The following is a 25,548-nucleotide window of genomic DNA, read 5'->3' as shown; positions in this document are numbered from 1 at the left end:
GCTTCTCAGGATCTCCCATCCAGAGGACAGGAAACCTGAACTGGTGTTGGGTGGAGGTGTGTCCTTTTTTTATCTTCTCAGGTTTCCTGTCCTGATGGGAGGTCCTGAGTCGCACAGAGTGCCGTCATGGGTGAGGGGAAATACTCATTTGTCTAGTCCTCTTCAGTCAGCGGAAACCAAGCATGATGTCAGTTCTGCAAATGGGTATAAAACCAACGCATTTCCCACAAACATCTGATAGATTTTCACCACGGAGAAACGTCAGTAATGTTGTGAACTGGTTATGGTGACTGGTGAGGTGCTGCTGCTATCCTTCATGGGTCATGTTATTTGGCACGGGGCAGCCACAGGAAGATGCTATACTGTACGGGGAGAGGGGGACCCACAAGGAAACGTTACTTATTAGCCCGATGTGACACGTGCAAGTTGATTCACTGATTTTGCATTAAAAATAAATGTTTTATCTACTTTGGTATCTTAGAAAGTTAATGGGCAAAAGCCGAGAGGGAAATGTTTGTGTAAACCTGTGTGCATCTGTAAAGATACAGTCAGGGTTACTAACAAGAAGGGGTGCAGTGCTTTTTTTTTAAAGGAAATTATTTTGGGGGAAACCGTGCCCCCAAAATTAAGTAATAATGTACTAAAAATGCAAACATCTTAGTTTGGGACTTCAGAAAAAAAATTAAGCATACAGCAAAAGCTGCAACATCTATAGATGCAAAGCAACTGCAGATGACAAATTTCTTCAGGAAGTCATTTCTTCAACAAGTCACTCTCAAAATGATGGAAAAAGGAAGTTTAAGCAATATTGGTGCAAGGAACTCACGTGGTTAAATTTTGACCATAACATGGGTATAGCCATATGTGAGATCTGTGCTTCCTTCCCTGGGATTGCTGACCAAGCATCTAAGTGTGTGAAAGGGTTTTCAGGACCATTTTAAACTGGAGACCTTCAAAAAACACATGGAAAGTCTCTCCAGCATGAAAAATGTGTAAAGGCAAAAGATGCTCTTTTGGCTCCAGAAGCTACGCCATTGGCTGCATGTGTTAAGAAAATGGATCAAGAGATGTTCAACCACATGAACTTTCTATTTAATGTGGCTTATTATATTGCAAAAAAATAATAAAAAATGAGCCATATACAGATTTTGAAGGTTTGCTAGAGCTGACTGGGAAACTAGGGATTGCTAGGAGAGAGGAGTATGGAAATGGCAAGAGATGCAAGGAATTCATGTCACATATTGCAAATGTTATAAGGAACGAGCTAATCTGAGAGCTAAAGGAGGCGAAATATGTCAGTTTGATGCTAGACGGATCAACTGATAAAGGAAGCGTCGAAAAACTAATATTGTATGTCAGGTACATCAAGAACAATAAGATTAATGAAGTATTTCTATCAGTCCTACCTCTTGAAATGGCTACTGCAGATGGGTACTTAGAAACCATTACTAAAGACCTGAAGACTGGCTTTCTTCAAGCAAACTGATTGGATTTGGTACAGATGGTGCTGCCAGCATGATTGGAGCTGAAAATGGACTGGTACAGAAAGTACGGCAAAATCTCACACATTTAATTGGCATTCACTGTGCTGCACACAGATTAAATTTAAGTGTATTAAGCTCTGTGAAAGACTGAAAATACATTGATGAACTTGACTCTGTACCAATTTTATCAGTATTCACCCAAGAGATTGCAACAGCTGAAGCGGGTAGCCGATAGTTTCCAGGCAAAAATCCTGAAATTTCAGTACTTGCATAACATACGGTATAATGGGTGTCGAGCAAAGTCAGTGCTGTCTCTGCACTCGTCAACGACTGGAAATGTGTGACGGTCCACCTTGAAAGTGTTGCTGCAGAAAAAAGACAGCGCTTCTGCAGTTGCACATGGTTTCTTAAAGAAACTAACCGATTGTAAATTTGTTCACATGCTTCTGCTTGATTACCTTGAAATTATTAAGAACCTTTCCCTTTTATTTCAAAGGGAAGAGCTTTGCTTAAGCACAGTTGAGTTGCATGTGAAAAACACAATTTCATTGTTAAACTCACTCAAAGATGTGCCAAAACAGCACGAGGAGAGATTTATCAGTGGAATATCACTTAAAGGACTGTATCAAAACATACAGCCATACTGCAAATTCTTCCATCCAACATGAAAAAGACAAATTGATTCAGCATGGTGTTGCATATCTGGAAGAGCGATTTCTGACTCAGAGGAAAATTGAACGTTTCACAGCGGTGTTTGATACATTTGCCTTGCCATCAGGACTATGGGGGTTGATGACATTACAGCATTGGCGCGTCATTTCCAGAAACAACTCTCACTGCCTGAAAAGCATGACAAATGTATGCAATTCACAATAAGTGGTATGAATTTAAAGTCCTTGGCAAAGGGAAGAAACTGAGTGATCTTCTGGATTTGGCGCTCTCCAACACAGATATCCAGTTTGGGGAAACTTGTTGTCTATAGTGTCTGTGTTGCCTGTCTCAACCGCATGTTGTGAAAGAGGGTTCAGTTTAATGAACTTTGTAAAAAAAAATAAGTTCAGATCATCAATGCAGCAAGAAAGTTTAGGTGATTTGTTAATGATCAACACGAATGGACCATCTGTGAAGGAGTTTGATCCTGCAAAGGCTGTTGACCATTGGTACTTTAATTCAAAAAATACAAGGCATGTTCATGGCCACAAAAAGTGAGTGAATTTTTTTTATCTATTTCATAAAAATAATCTAGTGTGTCACATCATATTATTTTCATTATCTTGTTAATGCCCATGTTGTTTGGTTCTAGACTTCTTTATATGTTAATTTAAGAGGTGTTATTTTTGTAGCTGAAAATACTTCAATTACTCTTACCGGTAATATGTTTTCCATGAGCCCATGACAGCACCTGTGAGAGATCCTCCTCCCTCCGGACAGGAAACAGGAACTTCCCAGATCTTTAAATTGGTCCCGTGCCTTCTACCTTCAGTATTTGACAAGATTCCTGGGACCAGCAACACACCTATATATAGTGAGAACTAACAACATAGGCGAGAAAACATAATAGACAAAAACTCTGCGCCAAATATATGCCAGGCATATCTCTTCTTTGGCACCAAACTAAAGAGTAGACTTCTCTTTTTTCCCATTATTCTCTATATATAAAAAAATGATATATATATAGATATATATATACATATTTTTTTTTTTTTTTTTTATATATTTTTTTTTTTTTTTAGGGGGGGAATTATGTAGGTGCTGTCATGGGCTCATGGAAAACATATTACCGGTAAGAGTAATTGAAGTATTTCCATTACGCCCCATGACAGCACCTGTGAGAGACTAGACTAGATAACTCTTAGGGAGGGACTGCAGCCTGCAGCACCTTTCTCCCAAAGGACATATCCTGCACAGATGAAAGGTCCAACCTGTAGTGTTTGTAAAACGTAGAGGGGGAACTCCACGTTGCAGCCCTACAGATCTGTTCTATGGTAGCGCACCCTTTTTCTGCCCAGGAAGAGGCTACTGCCCTGGTGGAATGGGCTGAAAAATCTGAAGGGACCTGACAATCTGATAGTGAATAAGCCAAACCTATCGCTCTTTTGATCCATCTGGCTAAGGTACGGCTTGTAACCTTGGAGCCCCTGTTCTGACCCTGAAATTGAACAAAGAGCTGCGGGGTCTTTCTAAAGTCCTTTGTAGATTCTAAATACTCACAGACACTCCTCCTAACATCTAAAGTATGAAAGGATTTCTCTCCTTCATTCTTTGGGTCCTGACAAAAGGAAGGGAGAACTATCTCCTGAGACCTATGAAACTCCGACACTACTTTGGGCAGGAACGCAGGGTCTGGTCTGAGAACAATCCTATCCTCCAGAATCTGGGTATATGGAGGGGAAGAGGACAAAGAGGACAGCTCTCCAACACGCCTGGCAGATGTAATGGCCACTAAAAATACAGTCTTATAGGACAGCATCTTTAAGGAGATGTCCCCCAGAGGCTCGAACGGAGCTTTGGTTAGAGCAGAAAGAACCAGGTTAAGGTCCCATGGGGCTGACTTAGATCTAACTACAGGACAAAGTCTAGAAGACCCCCTAATGAACCTTTTGACCCAAGGATGAGAGGCCAAACGAAAGTCAAACAGGACACTCAGTGCCGAGACCTGCACCTTGAGAGTGCTGGGTTTAAGTCTTTTGTTCAGGCCTTCCTGCAAAAAGTTCAAAATTAACGGGATGTTGGGCGAGTTCAAGTCTAAGCCTGGACCTGCAAACCGAAGGAAGGTTTTCCATACCCTCAGGTAGATATCGGAGGTGACTTTTTTCCTACTAGCTAGGAGAGTCCCGATGACCTGCTCTGATAGGCCCCTAGACCTGAAGAAAGACCTCTCAAAATCCAAGCTGTCAGATGGAGATTCTTGACTTCCGGATGATGTAGAGGGCCCTGATATAATAGGTCCTGTCTTTCTGGAAGCACCCAGGGATCTGCTATCGATAGTCTCCTCAACCAAGCAAACCAGACTCTTCTGGGCCAAAAAGGTGCTATTAGAATCACAGTCGCCTGCTCTCCCCTGATCTTCTGGATCACTCTGGGCAATAGGCTGATGGGGGGAAACGCATAGACTAGTCCCTTCCCCCACGTCTGTGAGAGCGCATCTGTGCCTATCGACTGATCCTCCCTGCTGAGAGAAAAGAACTTTTTGCACTTTTTGTTTTCCCCCGAGGCGAATAGATCTATCGTAGGAGATCCCCATAGGGCCTGTATCTGGTGAAACACTTCTTGATTCAGACACCAATTTGCCTGACTGAATCTGTGTCTGCTGAGAAAGTCCGCCTGGAGATTCTCTGAGCCTTTCAGATGAACGGCCGAGAGAGACAGAGCTTTCCCCTGCATTAACGAGAAAATCCTGGATGCCAGCTCCATTAGTTGATAGGATCTTGTCCCCCCTTGTTTGTTTATATAAGCCACCACCGAGGCGTTGTCTGATAGGATCCTGACATGTTTTTGAGACAAAAAGGGGAGACTCTTCTCTAGTGCGCACAGGACCGCTCTTAACTCCCTGGCATTTTGGGACTGAGCACCCTGGTCTTTTGACCAAGGACCTTGGAAAAACCCCAAAACTGAATGGGCCCCCCATCCCCAAGGGCTTGCATCGGTAGTTATTATTAATGGGTCGTGTCTCACCCACTCTACCCCCTGATCGAGGTTCGAAGCCTTTAGCCACCAAGCTAGGGATCGGGTTACTGACCCCGGGACCACAATCTTGTGATCTAGGGATAGCGACCTCCCATCCCATTTGGACAGAATGAGCCATTGCAGTATTCTGGACCTGAATTGGGCCCACCTCACTGCTGGAATACAGGCCGTCATCAGACCCAGAATAGACATCGCTTTTCTTAGGGGGACTTCTTTGATCTTGCTGAAGGACCTGATCTTTTGCTGAATCCCCTCCTTCTTGACTGCTGGAAGATAAGATTTCTGAGTCTGAGAGTCTAACAGGATGCCTAGGAAAACACATCTGGATGTTGGAATCAGGGATGATTTGTCGCAATTTATTAGCCAGCCCAGGCTCGTCAGGATCCCCAGGACCTTCTGTATGTGAGATTCCAGCTGCTCTGGGGACTGCCCTACCAAGAGAAGGTCGTCCAGGTATGAGACTATAATGATGTCCGACCTCCTTACTTCTGCCATTACCTCCGCCATCAGCTTCGTGAAGAGCCTCGGCGCCTGTGATACCCCGAAAGGAAGAGCTCTGAACTGTAAATGAACAATTGACTCCCCTATCTTCACTGCCACCCTCAGGTATCTTTGGGACAAGGGATGGATGGGCACGTGGTAGTAGGCATCTTTTATGTCTATTGAGGCCATCACACAGTTGGGGAACAGATGGAGGACCGTGGAGGAGATGGACTCCATCCTGAATTTCTGATAGGACAGATACTGGTTGAGACCCTTCAAATTTATAATCAGTCTGAACGTTCCGTTGGGCTTGGGGACCAGAAATAGGGTTGAATAAAATCCCTCTCCTTGTTCGTCCTCTGGGACTGGAACAAGGACTGCCTTTTCCCGGAGGCTGTTTATTTCCTCCAAAAGCGCCACCTGTTTTGGAGAATTTTGGTTCAATGAAGTAACTTTGAAAGTCCTGGGCGGTAGTCTCTTGAAGTCTAGGCGATAGCCTTCCTTTATAATATCCTTTACCCAAGCGCTTGCGGTAATATTTCGCCAGGCTGGAAAAAATAAAGAAAGACGACCGCCCACTTGGGGTCTGGCGTCATTGTTGAGTGGAACTTGAGGCTTGAGGTCTGGATTTAAACAGCACACTTTTTGATTTATCAGATCTCCACTCCCTCCTTTTCTTTTGATCCCCAAAAGCCTTCCTTCTTTCATTACTCCGAAAAGGCTTCCCCTGTTTAGGAAAGGACGGTGCTGGAAAACCTTTTTTCCTATCGGATGCCTTATCTAAAATGTCATCTAAGGCTGATCCGAATAGAAAGCCCCCTTGGCAAGGTAAGGCACAAAGTTTAGATTTTGAAGCTACATCGCCCTTCCACCCTTTCAACCATAACGACCTTCTGGCCGAATTGGAGAGTGCAGCCGCCCTAGCGGAAAGCCTCAATGCGTCAGCGGAGGCATCAGAGATAAAGTCCACTGCACTGGACATAGTTGGTATCGCCTGCAGCAGCTGATCCCTAGGAGTCTTATTCTCTATATGAGACTCTAATTCCTCCAACCAGAGCTTTAATGACCTAGCCACCGAGGTAGTCGCTATATTTGGCTTAAAGGCAGAAGTGGAAGCTTCCCAGTTCTTCCTTAGGTAAGCATCAGCCCTTTTGTCCATGGGATCTTTAAGGGACCCTAGATCCTCAAATGGGAGAGCTGACTTCTTATTTATCTTGGCTACGGGAGCGTCTACCCTCGGTACCTCCTGCCAAGCTGACACTTCCTGATCATCGAAGGGGTACTTTCTCTTGACCGCTCTAGGGATAAAGAATTTTTTATCGGGCTTCTCCCATTCACGTTTAATCAGATCCTTGATACAGTCCTGAATGGGGAAAACCCTAGACCTTTTAGGCTTTAGGCTCTCAAACATTAGCTCTGGTCTAGACCTGGACTCCTTTTCCTCCTCAAGCTCCATCGTGGATCTAACCGCCTTCAATAACAGGTCCGTATCTTCTACTCTAAACAACGGCTTCCCTGTCAAATCCTCAGAAGAGGAATCCGAGTCTGCAATAGCGCCTTCCTCAGACCCAGAGTCCACCGTATCCTCCGCTACCACCTGGGGCCTCCTATGCCTGGATGAGCTAGGCAGGGATTTTTTAAGCTCCTCTACTGACGAACGGACTTCATTTTTTACTAAATTCTGGATACTCTGTAATAAAGATGGCGACTCCTCGGCCACTAACTTATCCAGACATGGTTGACAACATGTCTTGGAGTAAGATGGATCCAGCTTCCTCTTGCAAATTCCGCACTCCTTAGCTCTTTTGTGGGAAGCTTTCTTTGGGTGCTCTTTAGCCTGCATTTAATAAAACAACCCATCAGCTTAACCTGACCATAAAAACAAACTCCCCAAAGGGAGATGGTGGGGGTTAACCCCTCTTACCCCCAGGAGTACCATGCTTGGTTCCAAAAGCTGCTCCTGTCCGTCGGTGCGCTGTTGTGCATCCCCTACTTCCTGCATCATAATGCTGCGTAAAGGGGGGCCAATTGAGGGCTGTAGCTGCCGCCTGCGTCCCGATCGCTCCTGCTGCCACTCACCACCACGCCGGCTGGCCGGCGTTCCCTTTTTCAAATGGGCCGCGCAGCGCCCCCATGTTAGGCTCCTCCCCTTCCGGCCGATGGAACGCACGCGTCACTTCCGGTGCGACGCGCACGTCCACACAGCCAGCCTCAATGAGAGGGGAAGACGCACCTCCCCCCTCATGCCGTAACTTCGCCGGCAGGCAGGGACACGAGGCAGCCCAGGTATCCCCCCATGGCTCCGAAGAAGGGACCAGACGCCGGGCTTCTCAGCGGCTCCTAGTGGAGACTTACGCCGACAGGTACCTCCACTAGGTTTCGGTCTTAACCCTAGAGGTCCTGCAGCCAAGGAATAGACCTGGAAAGAAATCCTCCTGTCCCTGGACAGGAAACAGGAAAGAACTGAAGGTAGAAGGCACGGGACCAATTTAAAGATCTGGGAAGTTCCTGTTTCCTGTCCGGAGGGAGGAGGATCTCTCACAGGTGCTGTCATGGGGCGTAATGGAAAATAAGGCTTTATAAAAGGGTAAAAAAAAAAAAAAAAACGGTCCTAACTTTTTTAGCTGGCTCCTAGATTCCAAGGAAATTTGTCAAGCCCTGTTTAAGAGGGTCAGCTCAGCAGCAGACCCTCACCCCTAATGTTTTAGATGGTCAGCTCAGCAGCAGGCACTCACCCCTAATGTTTTAGATGGTCAGCTCAGCAGCAGGCCATCGCCCCTAATGTTTTAGATGGTCAGCTCAGCAGCAGGCCATCGCCCCTAATGTTTTAGATGGTCAGCTCAGCAGCAGGCCCTCGCCCCTAATGTTTTAGATGGTCAGCTCAGCAGCAGGCCCTCGCCCCTAATGTTTTAGATGGTCAGCTCAGCAGCAGGCCCTCACCCCTAATGTTTTAGATGGTCAGCTCAGCAGCAGGCACTCACCCCTAATGTTTTAGATGGTCAGCTCAGCAGCAGGCCATCGCCCCTAATGTTTTAGATGGTCAGCTCAGCAGCAGGCCCTCGCCCCTAATGTTTTAGATGGTCAGCTCAGCAGCAGGCCCTCGCCCCTAATGTTTTAGATGGTCAGCTCAGCAGCAGGCCATCGCCCCTAATGTTTTAGATGGTCAGCTCAGCAGCAGGCCCTCGCCCCTAATGTTTTAGATGGTCAGCTCAGCAGCAGGCACTCACCCCTAATGTTTTAGATGGTCAGCTCAGCAGCAGGCCCTCGCCCCTAATGTTTTAGATGGTCAGCTCAGCAGCAGGCCCTCACCCCTAATGTTTTTGAGGGTCACCAGCAGGCCAATCAATCATAATTTTTCAAGGGTGTGTATGATGCCCTCCTTTATGTGTAACAAAGGGTATATTGTAGTGTTGGTTCCTCATAATTTTTGGCAGCCCTTTCACTTAGTGCATAAGCTTTGAGTGTAGGAGTACCACTACCTGAACAATTATGCCACAATGTGAATGAGGCCCTCCTTTATGTGATATACAGGTTGTATCGGAGTGCCTCGTCCTTGTAATTTTTGGCAGAACTTGCACTATATATACAAGTAAATATACAGGAAAGAATGTTTCCTAAGAATTTTGTCCTCTAAAATCGATTTTATCTTCGGTTTTGTGCGTATTGTCGTCAGTCTGTAAAAGTGGAGTACTACTCGGACAACATCATTCCCAGCAGCGACCTGGGAGTCCAAGATGCATCCAGACATCCTCCCCATGCTGTTCCCAAACCATTTCAGTGGTGTTTCCATCAATTTCTGACCTTTTCCTATGAACCAGACCCCCTCCCCTCTTCAGAGCAGGGGGTGCCCGGTTTAATGCTCTGGTTCTCCCATTGACTTCTACTGTGCTCGGTAGAGCACCAGAGCATCCAGAGGTGTACTACTCGAGCACCAGAGCACTTTGGTGCTCGATCAACACTAATTAGCAGTTAAAGGGAGTCTGTCACCAAAATTTGACAATATAAATTACTTACATGGCGCTCTAGCACAACTACACAAGATTCCAATGGTACCTTTGTTGTATTCTTCTGACTTTCACCAGCTGAAAAAACATAGTTTTATCTATATGCAAATGAGGGCACGCAGGTGCCCAGGGGCAGGGTTCTTGTTGTAGGTGCCCAGGCTGCTCTGCCTTCTTTTCATATTAACCCTCCCCAGCCTCTTGCTGGTCCCGCCCTATAAGGCTGTTTCATCATCCCAAGTACCGGCCGAGATCCGGCGCGTGCGCAGTTCAGCGCCGGCCCGGGCATACGCACTACGATGCCCAATGTGGGAAGCGGCGTTGCTTCATGTTGTGCGCATGCGCCAGCGGACAGCACGAAACCAGCGGCAAAGGGGCGGACCGGAAGCAAGCAGGGAGCTGTGCACATGAGCGATGTTTTTAACGCATCACTTGTGCGTTCAGTTGAAATCGCAGCATGCTCTATATTGTCAGATTTTGACGTGACGCAGGCCCCATAGAAGTGAATGGGGTGTGTGAAAATCGGATGGCATCCGCAAGCAAGTACGGATGCCGTGCGATTTGCCCGCATGGTTGCTAGGAGACCATATCATTATTATTTTCCCTTATAACATGGTTATAAGGGAAAATAATAGCATTCTGAATACAGAATGCATAGTAAAACAGCGCTAGAGGGGTTAAAAAAATAAAATAAATAATTTAACTCACCTTAGTCCACTTGCTCGCGAAGCCCGGCATCTCCTTGTGTCTCCGCTGCTGATGAACAGGACCTGGGGTGAGCTGCTCCATTAAATAGAGCTTAAGGACCTTCGATGACGTCACTCCGGTCATCACATGGTCTTTTACCATGGTGAATCACCATGGTAAAAGATCATGTGACGTACCATGTGATGACCGGAGTGACGTCATCGAAGGTCCTTAACCTGTATTTAATGGAGCAGCTCACCCCAGGTCCTGTTCATCAGCAGCGGAGACACAAGGAGATGCCGGGCTTCGCGAGCAAGTGGACTAAGGTGAGTTAAATTATTTATTATTATTTTTTAACCCCTCTAGCGCTGTTTTACTATGCATTCTGTATTCAGAATGCTATTATTTTCCCTTATAACCATGTTATAAGGGAAAATAATACAGTCTTTAGAACATCAATCCCAAGCCCGAACTTCTATGAAGAAGTTCGGGTTTGGGTACCAAACATGCGCGATTTTTCTCACGCGAGTGCAACGCATGACAATGTTTGGCACTCGCGCAGAAAAAAATCGCGCATTTTCCCGCAACGCACCCGGCTCTTATCCGGGCAAAAAAACTGACGCCCGTGTGAAAGAGGCCTTAGAGGTCTGGAATATATTGGATAATACTGACAGCATTAGGTCAGTGTCATCTAATACATTCCAGAACTCTAAGGCCCCTTTCACACGAGTGAGTATTCTGTGTGGGTGCAATGCGTGATGTGATGTATACCTTCAGTTTTTTATCACGCCCGTGCAAAATGCATTAAATCGCATTTCACCCGCGATATGAACTGAAAGTGATCGCAGACAAAACTGAATGACTGTTTGCGAAATCGCAGTTTTCACTGAACGCATTCGCAACGCATCCAGACCTAATCCTACAGCTACATCGAATGAACCATAAACTTATAGCTCTTGGAAGGTGACGATGAAAAAAATAAAATAAAAGAAATAACTTGGTCACTAAAGCCCAGAACAGACTGGTCACTAAGGGGTTACAACATAATTAATACAATTGGGTCTACTGGCGCAGACTACATCAATACAGAAAAAGGGACAGTGGTCACAGCTGATGACATGGTACGTTATGCATACCACAACATCAAGACCACAATTGTTCATTGCGCACATATCTGAGGACTAGGTGTAAACAGGAATTTAGGGGGGGTTCTGATTGTGGGTCTCAATTCCCTTGGTATACTCTGTGGAAGATTTATCAAAACTGCAGAACAGAAGTGTGGTCCGCATCTTTTGCGGCCCCGTTGAAATGAATGGGTCCGAACCCGTTCCGCAAAATTGCGTAACGGATGCGGACCTATTCATGCGGACGTGTGAATGGACCCTTAATGGAATATAATGGTTAGGGGTGGGCGATATGGCCTAAAATCTATATTGCAATATAATTTTAAGCATGTGCGATATGCGATATATTGTTTTCTATATTTGGGGGGGGGGGGGGGGGTTTAAACTTTTTTTTTTTTTTACTTTTTATTTAATAACTATTAGCCCCCTTAAGGGCTAGAACCCTTGTCCAATTCCCCCTAATAGAGCTCTATTAGGGTGAATAGGCCGTCACACTCTCCCTGCTGCCCTGTGCTTTGTGCACACAACAGCAGGGAGCTGACCATGGCAGCCAGCCTCTCATGTGCCCCCCAGCCTCTCCCTCTTATCAGCCCCCTCTTGTAACTCAACCCCCCCCCCCCTCTCCAGTATTAATCATTGGTGTTAGTGGGCAGTGCTCCCCTCCCTAGTATTGATCATTGGTGGCAGTGGGCAGTGCTCCCCTCCCTCCCTAGTATTGATCATTGGTGGCAGGGGCCCCTTTCCCCCCCACATCATTGGTGGCAGCAGCAGTTCCGATCGGAGTCCCAGCAGTGTAATGCTGGGGCTCCGATTGGCAACCATCGGAATTTATATTGCATATCATCTATATCGCCTATACCGCCCACCCCTAAGTTATATCAAGGTATCCCCTTCCCAGAACTTAGGGGATGGCTATTAGATTAGAGACGGCTGGAACCTGCACTGATTGTTAGACCCATATCCAGCAGAACCAAGTTTGTGTCATGCCGCTCCATTTATTCTCACTGAGACTGCCGGAAATAGATGAACACTGTACTCTGCCACTCCATTCATTTTGGGTGGCCTTGCGGGATATGGTTCTTATGATCAGTGGAAGTCCCAGGAGTTGGACTCCTCACCGATCTTATACTTATCCCCTATCCTGTGGCAAGGGGATAACTTGAGATAACTGGAATATCCCTTTAAAAAAAAAAAAAAAAAAAAAAATTATATAAAAGACAAAAAATTGCATTGAGACAGTCCATGACATGGTGCTGGGTAGCATAACACACTCAATAAAAGACAAAATCCATCTTCTCTGAACCCATTTATTGTAGGTTAGTTAGCACCTGCCAGCTGCATGCAAGCCTTGCTTTAAGACTCAATAATCATTCATAACCTCGAATAAACAGGAAGAAAGTGACTATACAAACTTTTTAAACAAAGAATCACTGAATTAAGAACTCTGAGGGCCATTTATCAAACTGGTGTAAAGTAGAACTGGCTTAGTTGCCCATAGCAACCAATCAGATGCCTTCATTTTCCAAAGGAGCTGTCCAAAATGAAAGGTGGAATCTGATTGGTTGCTATGGACAACTAAGCCAGTTCTACTTTACACTAGTTTGATAAATGACCCCCTCTGTCCGTATAAATTCACAATGTCATTCTGTATGACAGACTGCTTCTTCTGTAATACTGTACGAACAGTATACACAACCATAACATGGTAATAAAGCAGCCTAACGACCAGTTCCTCCCAGGCTGGTGCTGTGCTTCTGTGACTCCTCCTTTAGAAGTTCGGAGGCGGCCTCTGAAGTCAAAGTCCCAGCAATCGGTAACTTCTGGCATATTAAAGTGATAAGGTACAATTTACTATGGGGTCAAAAGCCCTTGAAACAGGTAAATTGTTAAGAAGAAGAAATACTTTACATGTACAGAAGTATATTTAAATATTAGACACTTCACTGATGACTACGACGTCTCCATAATCCCACGTGGCCCAGCCACACACAATGGTTTGGCTTTGTCAATTTTTTATCTGCTTGTGCAGCCGGCTATACAAATACACATTTACAATTCTATATAACATCTCTGATTTGCTTCATTTGTTGCTTTGAGCGTGTGAGAATATCTGACATTTAGAGAAGAGCAGGTCACAGCGGAGTAATAACACACTGTGCGGAGTAATAAAGAACAATGCTGCTGGTAGACGGGTTTAGTTTTCCACAACTAAAAATCTGTTCCAGCAGCACGGTGCCTTGCAGCGCTGGGTTCGAATCCGACCACGGACAACATCTGCATGGAGTTTGTATGTTCTCCCTGCGTTTGCGTGGGGTTCCTCCGGGTATTCCGGTTTCCTCCCACAATCCGAAGACAGACTGATAGGGAACTTAGATTGTGAGCCCCATTGGGGACAGCACTATAGAAGCTATATATAAGTGCATAAAATAAATGAAAATAAAATTCATTTAAATTGGGCGGCAAGAACATGTATTTCTGCAAGTCTCATTCAGGTGAACTGATTTTCTGCAAAATCTGCAGCGTGTGAAGGCACCTTAAGGGTACATTCACACGACTGTATAATTTTAGCCGCTTCCGATCCGCATTTTGCGGAATAGATGTGGATCCATTCATAACTATGGGTGAATAAAATGTGCGGACAACATGTCCGCATCCGTGTTTCCGCATTTCTAGTAAAAATATGAAGCTTGTACTACTATTGTCCGCACAGATCAGTCCACAGCCCCATTAAAGTCAATGGATGCGCAAATTGCGGATGACATACAGAATGGTTTCCATATGGCATCCGTTTTTGCGGATCCGTTTACGTATTTCCTTAACTATGAATTAATAATGTTTTAGTTTTTTTTCCCCTTCCTTTTTTGCAGACCGTAAAAAACAGAAAACATACGAAACATAAACACAAGTCATTCTGTCCGCAAAATGCAGACACACTGTTCCGTTATTCGTGGTTTGCAAAATGGAAAGGATTACACACGGTCGTGTGAATGTACCCTAACTCCTCAAGTATAGGGCTGGCATCAGCATTTCAACTGGAGGTAGGATGAAAGCAGCAATTCTGGAGGGCAGAACTCTCTGTTCCTGTTGACCACACGCATCTGACGTTTGCCATCGAAATTGGAACCTAGACAGAGGTTAAAAAGGGTAATTAAAAAAAGAAAATGAACCAACCATTATAGTATTCATCAGTCTCATATTCTCGTGGATCTAAGCATTTAAAGTGATACTGTCATGAGATGGGGGTGCTTTATTCAGGGGCTAAACAAGCTGGCACACAGCCTTTTACTAGAGCTGTGGGTACTGTACACCACTTCAGCCATGCTTGCGGTGGTATATTCTGTCAGAGGCTCTTCTCCATTCAAAGTAGGCAAGGTCTCTAACTGCTGGTTTGATGCTTAACCCAATTCATAGTAACGGGTTGATCCAATTTCATGGTATTCATGACATCAGTTCCATATTGATAGGGGTTCAACTCCCGACACCCCCACCGTTCCTCTGGTTGAAAGGGCCGCAGCGCTCATGTCCTCATCTATGTTTTCCTGCACGCTATCCTCTTGGTAGCGGCAGTGCAATTTCAGCTGTTCATCCTATTCACTTAAATAGGAGAGGAAGCTGTAATTACACCGCGCCATCACTACAATATAGGTAAACACTGAAGAGGATGCAGCACTAGCAAGACTGCCACGGCCCCATAGGGGTGCCTTGAGTCAGACCATCGATCTGATGATGATGACCAATCTTGAAGAGAAGTCATAAACATCATGAAATGGGAAAAACCCCTTATTATACTTAATAGGCCTTGACACCTACAATCATCTATGGTGACATTTAAAGGGTTAGAAACTCACTGCCTGACCAGACGGTAAAAGAAAAATAAAGAACACTAGTTATAATGATAAAAAAGGGTACTGAAGCCCCCCTGTAGCCATCTCAACTTCCAGGCTAGATGTAGTGCAGCACAGCCTCCGGTCCTCGTGTGGCCATCTACGATGGCCATCAAAGCCACATGAGTGTCGGCGGCTGTGCTGCAGGTTACCAATGCGGCCAGCGTTCCTCTGATTGCTAAGGCACTAGTCTCTAGGGCAAACTCTTGATGAAACACTGTAAACAATAGTGTGGAAACGCGTTTTGTATCTACAGCTAGTTCTTGTAGCAAGCAATGTGACAGACACTCATCTGAGCAGAACCTGGAGCAATAGTTGTATGGCAGAAAGCAATGGCTGATGGGTCTGTGAAGGCAATAAAACAGCCCCTACAGTACAATACAGACCTAAAGCCAGCCTCCCTCTGACTGTGTGTTACCAAAGAGGGGTCTGATGTCTATGTGTAACGGTCTCTCCCTTGGTCAGTTATATGGAGCGAATGGGATGCTTGACTAGGTTTATAGAGATGTATTATATTTGCTTTGGCTAGCATCCCGTAGACCAATAGTCAATACAATTTAGGAGTGTGGTCTCTATTATCACATCGGGGACACACACCTATACTGGCCTGCATACTCCAAACACTTCATCTAGCCTGAAAGTTGAAATAGCCACAGGGGCTTCAGTATCTTTTTTTCATTATAACCAAATAAAGTTTTTTCATTTTTCATTTTGCTTTTCCAGTCTGGTCAGGCAGTGAACTTCAAATCTATTTCAGACAAAAACCTTTTTTTTTTTACCTTCGGCTGTGATAATTGACATTTTAAGGCATCATGCACACGACCATTGTTTGGGGCCGCATCTGAGCCGCCGTTTTGGCGGCTCGGATGCGGACCCATTCATTTCAACGGGGCCGCAAAAGATGCGGACAGCACTCAGTGTGCTGTCCGCATCCGTGGCTCCGTTCCACGGCCCCGCAAAAAAAAAAAATATAACATGTCCTATTCTTGATCCCGCTTTGCGGACAAGAATAGGCATTTATACTGCCGGCTTCCGTTACGCAAATTGCAGAAGGCAACACTGGCGCCTTCCGTTTTTTACGGATCCGCGATTTGCAGACAGCAAAAAAATGGCACGGTCGTGTGCATGAGGCCTAAAGGGTACCTATCATTTTAACAAACTTTTTACATTGGCTTCAGGTGTTGAGGCCCCATCAAAATCACTAAAATAAAAGGACAGAAGTTCAGCTCATTTTTGATCATCTCAGCTAGACTTCATTCTGTGACTCAGTACAAGGTTCCCTCTGTTCTTCAGTGAGAGAAGAGCAGAAGAAAGAATGGACACAATGCTCAGCTGAGTGCTTCTGCCCCTTTATTTTAGTCATTGGTGGGGGTCTTGACTCCTCCACTCCAATTATCAAAACTTCTGACATGGCACTTTGCTTGATAAAATGATAGGTATACTTTGGTGAGAGTTAGTCAATGTAGTGCAAGTATGGCCTACTGACGTGTCCACGATAACCAATAATTTCCAGAACAAAATGGACTAGTTCTACAGGGGCACTGAACCCCAATGAGATATTTAATTTACTGGAAATCTGGGCACTTCTGAATGGCTGCTGCTCTAAAGTTCGGGTTCGAGTTATCGAAGAATTGCGTTATGGATTCTAAATTTCGTTATGGTCCGTAATAGCGGAAGCCATAACGCGATTCTTCGATAACCCGAACTTTAGACGCTGAACTTAAAACACAAGTTCGCTCAACGCTAGTCATGAGATCAAACGCCACCATTGTAAACTTCTAACATGCAGCATGAACATGCCAAAAGGTCAATTTTGGGCAGATTTTCACCACTTGAAAAATAGGGGGTCACAGACTGCATCACATGATGGGATTCCTTTTAAGAGCTGCTGACTGACTGGAAGGAACCATGTGATACAAGCTAGGACTCCACAGAAACAGAAAATACTTTCCTTACATCTCCCTTTTGGGACTTTGAGGGACTGTTTAGCGGGTACAACTGTATCAATTAGCTGGGGTGTAAATGCGCTGACTAGTATAACTATAAAAGAGGTCTTATTTTATTAGGTGACAGTATCACATCCCAATTTAGACCTCCTTCACACGGATAGCCCTCATAGTCATTTGTCCTGCTGGCAAGGTCCCAGGAGCCTTTATTCTCATGGTTAGTGTTGAGCGAACTTCTGTTTTCAAGTTCGGCGTACAAGGTTCGGGTCATCTTTGGTCTTTAATCATTCCTTTATGGCTTTTGCTACCATGGACCATAAAATGAATTCTTAGATAACCAGAACCTTGTATTTCGAACTTGAAAACACAAGTTCGCTCATCCCTACTCATGGTGCACTGCAAAAACATATGTAGTAAAGCCAATTGTCAGCATCCCATGGGATGCCCGGTGCCTAGACTGCAACAAGAGAATACAGACTGATGGCATCATGCTGGAGTACTGAATACCGCTAATATAATCAAATCTCACGCTTCAGTAATACAGCAGGGCTTAGTACAAATCATGAAGCATCCCGTCCCAGGCACCATAACTGCATTTGAAGATTTCCCAATCTACATCCCACACAAATCCCAGAGTTCTTACTGGCAGAGGCCAGATCCATGTACTGACACACAGCATGCAGCAGGAGGCGCTGATAACTGCGAAAGAACCAGATGAGAAACAATGAGACTGAAATACATAGCATATGGAATGTACTATAAAATAAATGCATTGCTGTTTTCTAAACAGTTGTGGTGCTGGAGATCGTCTCTAGTTAAATAGACAGATTAATATTAATAAATAAAAAAATTATAATATATATTTTCTTACCAGTTTATATAGAGCTATAATCTACATATAACAAAAACAGAACGTCACATCTGTACATAGAAGAGATTTCAAATAAACTGAACATTTTGTGCTGGTTCCGATTTGCCGTATGTATTATACAATAGGTTTGCATTAAAAGTACTGCTGGTTGCTACTAGAATTATTGACATCAAACCTAAAAAGACAACTCTTAGGCCTCTTTCACACGGGCGTCATGTTTTTTGCCCGGATAAGATGCGGGTGCGTTGCGGTAAAATGCGTGATTTTACTGCGCGAGTGCAAAGCGTTCTAATGCGTTTTGCACCCACGTGAGAAGGTGTTGTGTAGATTTTATTATTTTCCCTTATAACATGGTTATAAGGGAAAATAATAGCATTCTTAATACAGAATGCATAGTAAATTAGGGATGGAGGGGTTAAAAAAAATAATAATAATAATAAATAAATAAATATTAACTTACCTGCTCCATAGCTGCCGGTCTCTGTTCTATCTTCAGGACCTGGCAAAAGACCTGTGGTGACATCACTGTGCTCATCACATGGTCCAATCACATGGTTCATTACCATGACGTCACCACAGGTCCTTAGCCGGCAGCTCAACATTACAAAAGCTTTACAACTACACGATCAAGTGGGACTTTTTTTTTTTTTTTTTAACCCCTCCATCACTATTTTACTTTGCATTCTGTATTCAGAATGCTATTATTTTCCCTTATAACCATCTTATAAGGCAGGAATACTCAACCTGCCGTCCTCCAGCTGTTGTAAAACTACAACAGCTGGAGGGCCGCAGGTTGAGCATGCCTGTTATAAGGGAAAATAATACAGACCGGGTCCCCAGCCCGATCATCACCTAGCAACCATGCCTGAAAATCGCACCGCATCCGCACTTGCTTGCGGATGCTTGCGATTTTCACGCGGCCCCATTGACTTCTATGTGGCCTGCGTTGTGTGAAAAATGCACAATATAGAGCATGCTGCGAATTTCACGCAACGCACAAGTGATGTGTGAAAATCACAGCTCATGTGCACAGCCCCATAGAAATGAATGGGTCCGAATTCAGTGCGGGTGCAATGCGTTCACATCACGCATTGCACCCGAGCAGAATACTCGCCCGTGTGAAAGGGGTCTTAAAGGGGTTGTCCGGGTTCAGAGCTGAACCCCGGACATACCTCTATTTTCACCCAGGCAGCCCCCCTGACAGAAGCATCAGAGCAGTTCATGCTCCAATACTCCCCTTTGCCCGGCGCGATAGCACTTTTAAGAGTTCCAGTGATTTACCAGGCTCTCCATGGGGCTGCCAGGAAGCCTGGTGACGTCACTGGCACTGATGGGCGGGCTTTAGCGCTGCCCTAGCAAGTAAAATGGATAGGGCAGCGCTAAAGCACGCCCATCAGAGCCGGTGACGTCACCGAACACTGCTGGGCGGTGTGTTATTGTAAACAAAAAAAATCTAGCGCAGGGCGAGGAAGCGCATTGGAGCATGAGATGCTCTGATGCCAACATGCTGTCTGGGTGAAAATAAGGGTACGTCTGGGTTCAGCTCTGAACCCGGACAACCCCTTTAAGATCTTGCCATTCCTTCTGAAATGCTCCATTAGGTCAGATACACATCTGTGCTGTGAACTCTGTTCCAGTCACTGGATCCCAGTCGCATATATCCCGTCTTCTAGATAATACTACACAAAGCATTTTTGCCCAGTTGAAAGATCTATATACCGTAAAGCAGCCTGATCCCATTATAATGAATAGGGATTCAGCAGACTGCCAGAGATCACAGCACAGGTGTGACTGGGGCCTTAGGTTTAGTTAAAGGGGTATTCTGTGTTATAGATAATGATGACTTAACCTCTACATAGCCAATCAATATCAGATCAGTAGGATAGGCCCTCAGCTGTTCACAGCAGGCGCCAGAACTAAGGCAGATAATGGAGTCGGAAGCACAACCCCATCCACTGTGCAGCAGCCATGCCAGGTTGCTGCAGCTCGGCTCCAATTCAGGTGAACAGAAGTAGAGCTGGAGGAACCAGTACTTGGAGAAGTAAGGAATGTTGAGTTTAACAGTCTGCACAATTTTGAAATAATGAGAATGGCCTAACAAATTCACATTTACCATTCACCTTTTACACAAGCAGATTTCTGCCTGCAATAAGTACCAGTCGAAGATCATGTGCTCGCTTGTCAGCCGAACATTGGGTATGTTTATACAAAGTAATGATTGGGAACACAATCACAATTGTTTCCCTTCGTCGTCTATACATGTAAAGGTGAGAGAGGGGGGCAGGGAACCACACGAGATCCCGTCCTTTCCGCCTCCCTTCACTGGTCTTCCAAGTCCCCATCTGAACTTCCATATGGATGCGGTCACTTGTGCCGTTGCAGCCAATGACTAGCCTCTTCCAAGCAGCATATCACTGCAGTGGCGGGACATGATCCTATCCTTGTGGAAGTTTACAAATGAGGCCAGAAGACCTGTGAAGGGTACTGGAAAGGAGCAGTGGGGTGAAGTATTTTTAGTTTTTTCACCACAGGCACAGTAGGCTTGGGGGTGAAATTTTCTAAAGTAAAAAAGCTGGACAACCTCGTTATCTTCAATGGTTTGTCGTGTATTTGCAAACATGATGACATTCTAAAAGGGCGTCTTCACATGTAGCAGAATCTTTCGGCTATTGAAAATCAGTTCCATTTGTTTTAATCTAGTTGCTTTGGCAGCAAGCACTGGTCCGAAATTTCCAGTCGCAGAATCCTTTTGCGGCAAAATCTGCTGCGTGTGAAGGCATGCTAAAAGCTGCAACAAGCTGCATTTCCTGCAGTCAGTTTTACAAATACGGTTACTGCATAAAAACAGAAAAATTGAACAAAACGAAGATTAAAGGGGTTGTCTCACTTCAGCAAATAACTTCCTCTACATGACAAATGCTAATACAAGGCACTTACTAATGTATTGCAATTATCCATATTGCTTCCTTCATTTTTCCATAACATTATACACCGCTTGTTTTTCATGGTTACAGCCACCCTGCAATCCAGCAATGGTGGTCGTGCTTGCAGCTTTTTCCTATATTGTGCAAGCATGGCCACCACTGATGGATTGCATGGTGGTCGCTGGTCAGAACCATGGAATCGAGCGGTGTATAATGTGATGGAAAATGAATCAGCCAGTAAAGGAAGCAATATGGATAATAACAATACATTAGCAAGTGCCTTGTATTAACTTTCTCTACATGATAAATACCACTTGCTGAACAGAGACACAGCTGCATCGCTCTGTACCAGCAGAAGAACATGCCAGCCCTCTCTCTGCCAATGTCTTTGTCCTTGCTGAATATCTTTTGGCTTCATTTGGGCAGACATTCCTGAGTGGCAAGTACTTGAATATCATACTAAGCTCCTCACATCCAAACTATTTCTTCTATCTCATATTTGTACTTTTTCCCTTTATTATCCCCTGATTAACCCTTGCTTTGAGGGGAAACGCGTTGGAGTGCAGGGACTATTAAGCTACTATTTACATACACCATTGACATCATATAGGGTGTTAAGGTAGCTTAAGATAGGAACGAGGACAGGGAGCCCCTACCTTCTGGGGGTATCCCTGGAATGAGGGCTGTACACCCTGTCTCTCTCAGGGAGAGCTTATCCTATTCCCAATGTTGGCTCTTTTGACCTATATTTGATATCTATTGTTATCCTTTACCATAAAAGGACTTTTTCTTATTTTGTTCAGTGTGTTTTTAGCACTTGATTAACATATATTTTTAATTATATCTTTAATAAAGGTTTGGTTTTAGGGATCACGCTCGTTTAGAGAAATACAATAAAACTGAAATATAATTGCACTAAAATTCTGAGTAGTTAAAGTGGTGCTCAACCTAAATGTGTCTTTATTAAAACATTTAAAGAGGACCTTTCACTAGCATAAAACATCTAAACCAGTGATGGCGAACCTTTTAGAGACAGAGTGCCCAAACTGCAACCTAAACCCACTTATTTATCACAAAGTGCCAACACGGCAATTTAACCTCAATACCAATATAGTATATCTTCCATGTACTTTATGATTTAGCTATAATAACTGCCTACATTCAGTGCTCTGATTGTGCCGTTCATAGCACGCCCTTCGCTGATGAATGGCAGGAAAAGTATGAGGCTTATTGGTACACCATAGACTTTTTCCAGAGTGCGGGTGCCCACATTGTATTGACATAATACAACCGGATCCGTTCATAATGGATGCAGATGGTTGTATTATCAGTAACAGTTTTTTCGGAACCTTGCAAAAACGTTAGTGTGAACATAGCATTAGACACCCTGATAAACACACTTTAATATTGCCCATGGTCTTCTAATACATGCCCGTGGGCCAATTTGGTGGTAAGCTTTTAAAGGGTTTTTACATTAGTGTAAATATCAGTTAAATGTAATTAAAATGTTGCTCCTGAGAATGAGTATGCCCACACGGGGTGTATATGCTGCAGATTTTCCCCTGCAGAATTGTGGATGGAAAATGAACAGCATTTTACAGCAGCAAAGTGAATTTAAATCCACATAATAAAGCCTTGTGGAGAGTGAAATGCAGTGCAGATTTTAAATTAGCAGCATGGTCAATTTATGCAGCAGCTTTCCCCAGTGAATTTCACCCTTTGCAAAGCATAGGGTGAAGGGCACAGCAAAATTGGCATGTGAGCACAGAACAGTAGACCCGTGGTTGGGCTGAAACTCAGTGTCATAGATCACTAGGATACTGAATTTGGGTCACATAAGCCATGCTTGTCTAAAACTGGCCTAAGGGTGCTGCCACACGTTCAGTTTTTTAGCAGTGTTGAAGGCCAAGTGCGGATCAAGAAAGGAGAGAAAGTATAAAAGGACAGATACTATCTAGCTGTTTATTTGAATCCCCTCCTGGTTTTGACTTAAAAAACCTGAACGTGTGGCAGCACCTTTAGGGTAGCTTCACACTATTTTTGGAGGAGGTTTAAAGGCAGATCTGTTTGCAGGTTTTTCAGCCAAGGCCAGAAGTGGATTTGAAAGAAATCTGAAATATAAAGAAAGGACTTCTACTTTTCCTTCCTGGTGGAACCACTTCTGGCTTTGTCCGAAAAACTCACAGGAGAATCGGTCTCAAAACCTCCCTCAAAAAAAAAGACCATGTGAACGTACCCTAACTCACTTCTTCATTCCATTGCAGTCCAGCATGTGTTATCTGCTCCAGCCAACCGCACAGTATACCAGTAATAAAGAACAAGAACAACATACAATAAATGTTATAATGTTCCAACTTTGCCACTTTTAGCAGTGAGGCAATCTCCCCTCGGGGTTTCTTTCATATAATCGCACACCGTTCTTTATTACTGGTGTTTCAGGAGAAAGGGCAGAAAAGAGCAAGGAAGGAACCGAGAAAAGTCCCCATGCTGCTTCATTCTGCCCCTTGGCTCTCAAGACAGTTCTATATATATGTTAGTTATTTGGGCACCTGTAGTATTCAGGCAGCATTCGAGACCTCAGAACAGGGACCACCACTCTTTGATCTTTCCTACTCTGGCATAGCAGCAAGATTTCAGGGCCTAGGCATCAGAGCAGCGTGGACGCTGGCCCTGTTAATCTCACTGGGAGAGGTGGAGGTGAAGAGCTGTGTCTAGCACCTAGTGTTGAGCGAACTTGTGTTTTCAAGTTCGGCGTACAAGGTTTGGGTTATCTAAGAATTCAGTTATGGTCCGTGGTAGCAGAATCCATAACAGAGTTCTTAGATAACCTGAACCTTGTATGCCGAACTTGAAAACACAAGTCCGCTCAACACTACTAGTACCTCATCTCCAAATACCAAAAATAATTTCTCTGGATCGGTAATAGCCCTTCTTTACCGGGCCAATTTTTCAGTTTTAGAAATGGGCCTATCTAACTTCAAGGAACTAATTAATTTCTAAATCAGCCTACATGCATTTGATATTTTTCACAGGACACATTATACCTTTGTTTTGTACCATTTAGATGACAGATAATTTTTTTTTTTTATATTTAAGGGAAAACTGAAGATGAAAAAATATATGAAAATATATATTTTTTAATTTTTTCTTTCTGTTACAAAAGGTCTTACGATAAAACCATTACCATATGGGTGTACAATGAAAATGGATGCTATTTGTGTAATTTATCTACTGGCTGGACCTGCCGCAAAACCTCAAAAGGACAAGAGCACATTTTGGAGGTCTTTTTTTTAGCTTTTTTAATAAATGAAGAAAATATGCGTTTGTATATTTTACGCAGAACCCTTGCCCACCCCCCGATATACTAAACATGGGTTAAGATTAATACCTAGCTTTGCAAATGTATAAATTTTTTTTAGCAAAAAGGAAAAACGGTGTGTATTTGTATGTTTTACATACAAAGTCTGCTATACTATTGCTAAAACAAATACAGTATATATTTATATTTTTTCATGAAAAAAGGGGGGGGGGAATTTGTGTGTTTTATTACTTTTTTTTTTTAAGTATTACTTTTTTTAAACTTTTTTATTAATGAAAAAAGTGATTTAATCCCTTCCTGCATGCAAGCTCACAGTGAATTTTACAGCCAGCAGGGGTTTGATCAAGAAAATACCTCCCCTGCCCGCTGTTACCCTTTATACCGCTATGGATGCCACGCATAGAGACCGCTTCTGCTTGTCTTTGGCAGATTTACTGTTTGCTGGAAGATTGCAATGTAACCCAACGCTTTTATACACCAGGTTACCGTTAAGAGCTTACCACCACGATGTTAAAAGTCGTGCATCAGTAAGTAAGTGGTTAAAGTAGCATCCTAAGCAAAACAAATACACATCCTTCATGTATATCTACACATAACACAAATAATGATGTCCACTGATGTGGTCGTTATTGACATAGAAAAACCCTGAGGACACTTTCTGTACCTGTTTTCCATCATAGAAATGTACACTGATTCTGGGTTGACTGAGAAAAATGAAAGCATCTCCTCTTCCAAGTCCTCCAGTGTACCCTGGTTAAAGAAAGATGCATCAACAATTGCATTATTCAGATTACATAAACGACTGCACGTTGTCGTCACCCATGAAGACCTTGTTACCAGGAGCTTTAAACCTAAGGCTACTTTCACACTAGCGGTTTTTGCGGATCAGTCATGGATCTGCAAAAACGATTCTGCTACAATAATACAACCGCATGCATCAGTCATGAATGGATCCGGTTGTATTGCGTCTTCTATAAGGATGACGGATCAGTCTTGAACACCACTGAAAGTCAATGGGGGGATGGATCAGTTTTCTATTGTGCCAGAGAAAACCGTTTGTATTATCTGTAACACAGCCATGACGGATCCTTCTTGAACACTATTGAATTTCAATGGGAGACGGATCAGTTTTCTTTTG

At 44.0% G+C, this 25,548-nt stretch overlaps 1 protein-coding gene across 1 annotated transcript in view; it reads right to left on the bottom strand.

Annotated features, from left to right (window-relative positions):
* Positions 1 to 14,339: 14,339 nt before the first annotated feature.
* R3HDM4 (R3H domain containing 4) overlaps positions 14,340 to 25,548 on the bottom strand; it is a 54,521-nt gene continuing 43,312 nt past the window's right edge. Inside the window, exons 6-8 of the mRNA XM_044269549.1 lie at positions 25,075 to 25,160; positions 17,940 to 17,995; positions 14,340 to 14,590 (exon numbers count right to left, since the gene is read on the bottom strand). Coding sequence (XP_044125484.1) covers positions 14,487 to 14,590; positions 17,940 to 17,995; positions 25,075 to 25,160 — 246 coding nt within the window. The 3' untranslated portion in view covers positions 14,340 to 14,486. The remainder of the gene's footprint in view (positions 14,591 to 17,939; positions 17,996 to 25,074; positions 25,161 to 25,548) is intronic.

Source organism: Bufo gargarizans, chromosome 1 (genome assembly GCF_014858855.1).
Source record: "Bufo gargarizans isolate SCDJY-AF-19 chromosome 1, ASM1485885v1, whole genome shotgun sequence".
NCBI lineage: Eukaryota > Metazoa > Chordata > Amphibia > Anura > Bufonidae > Bufo > Bufo gargarizans.
The sequence above is the reverse complement of the archived record's forward strand: the minus strand, read 5'-3'. Positions and strand labels throughout refer to the sequence as shown.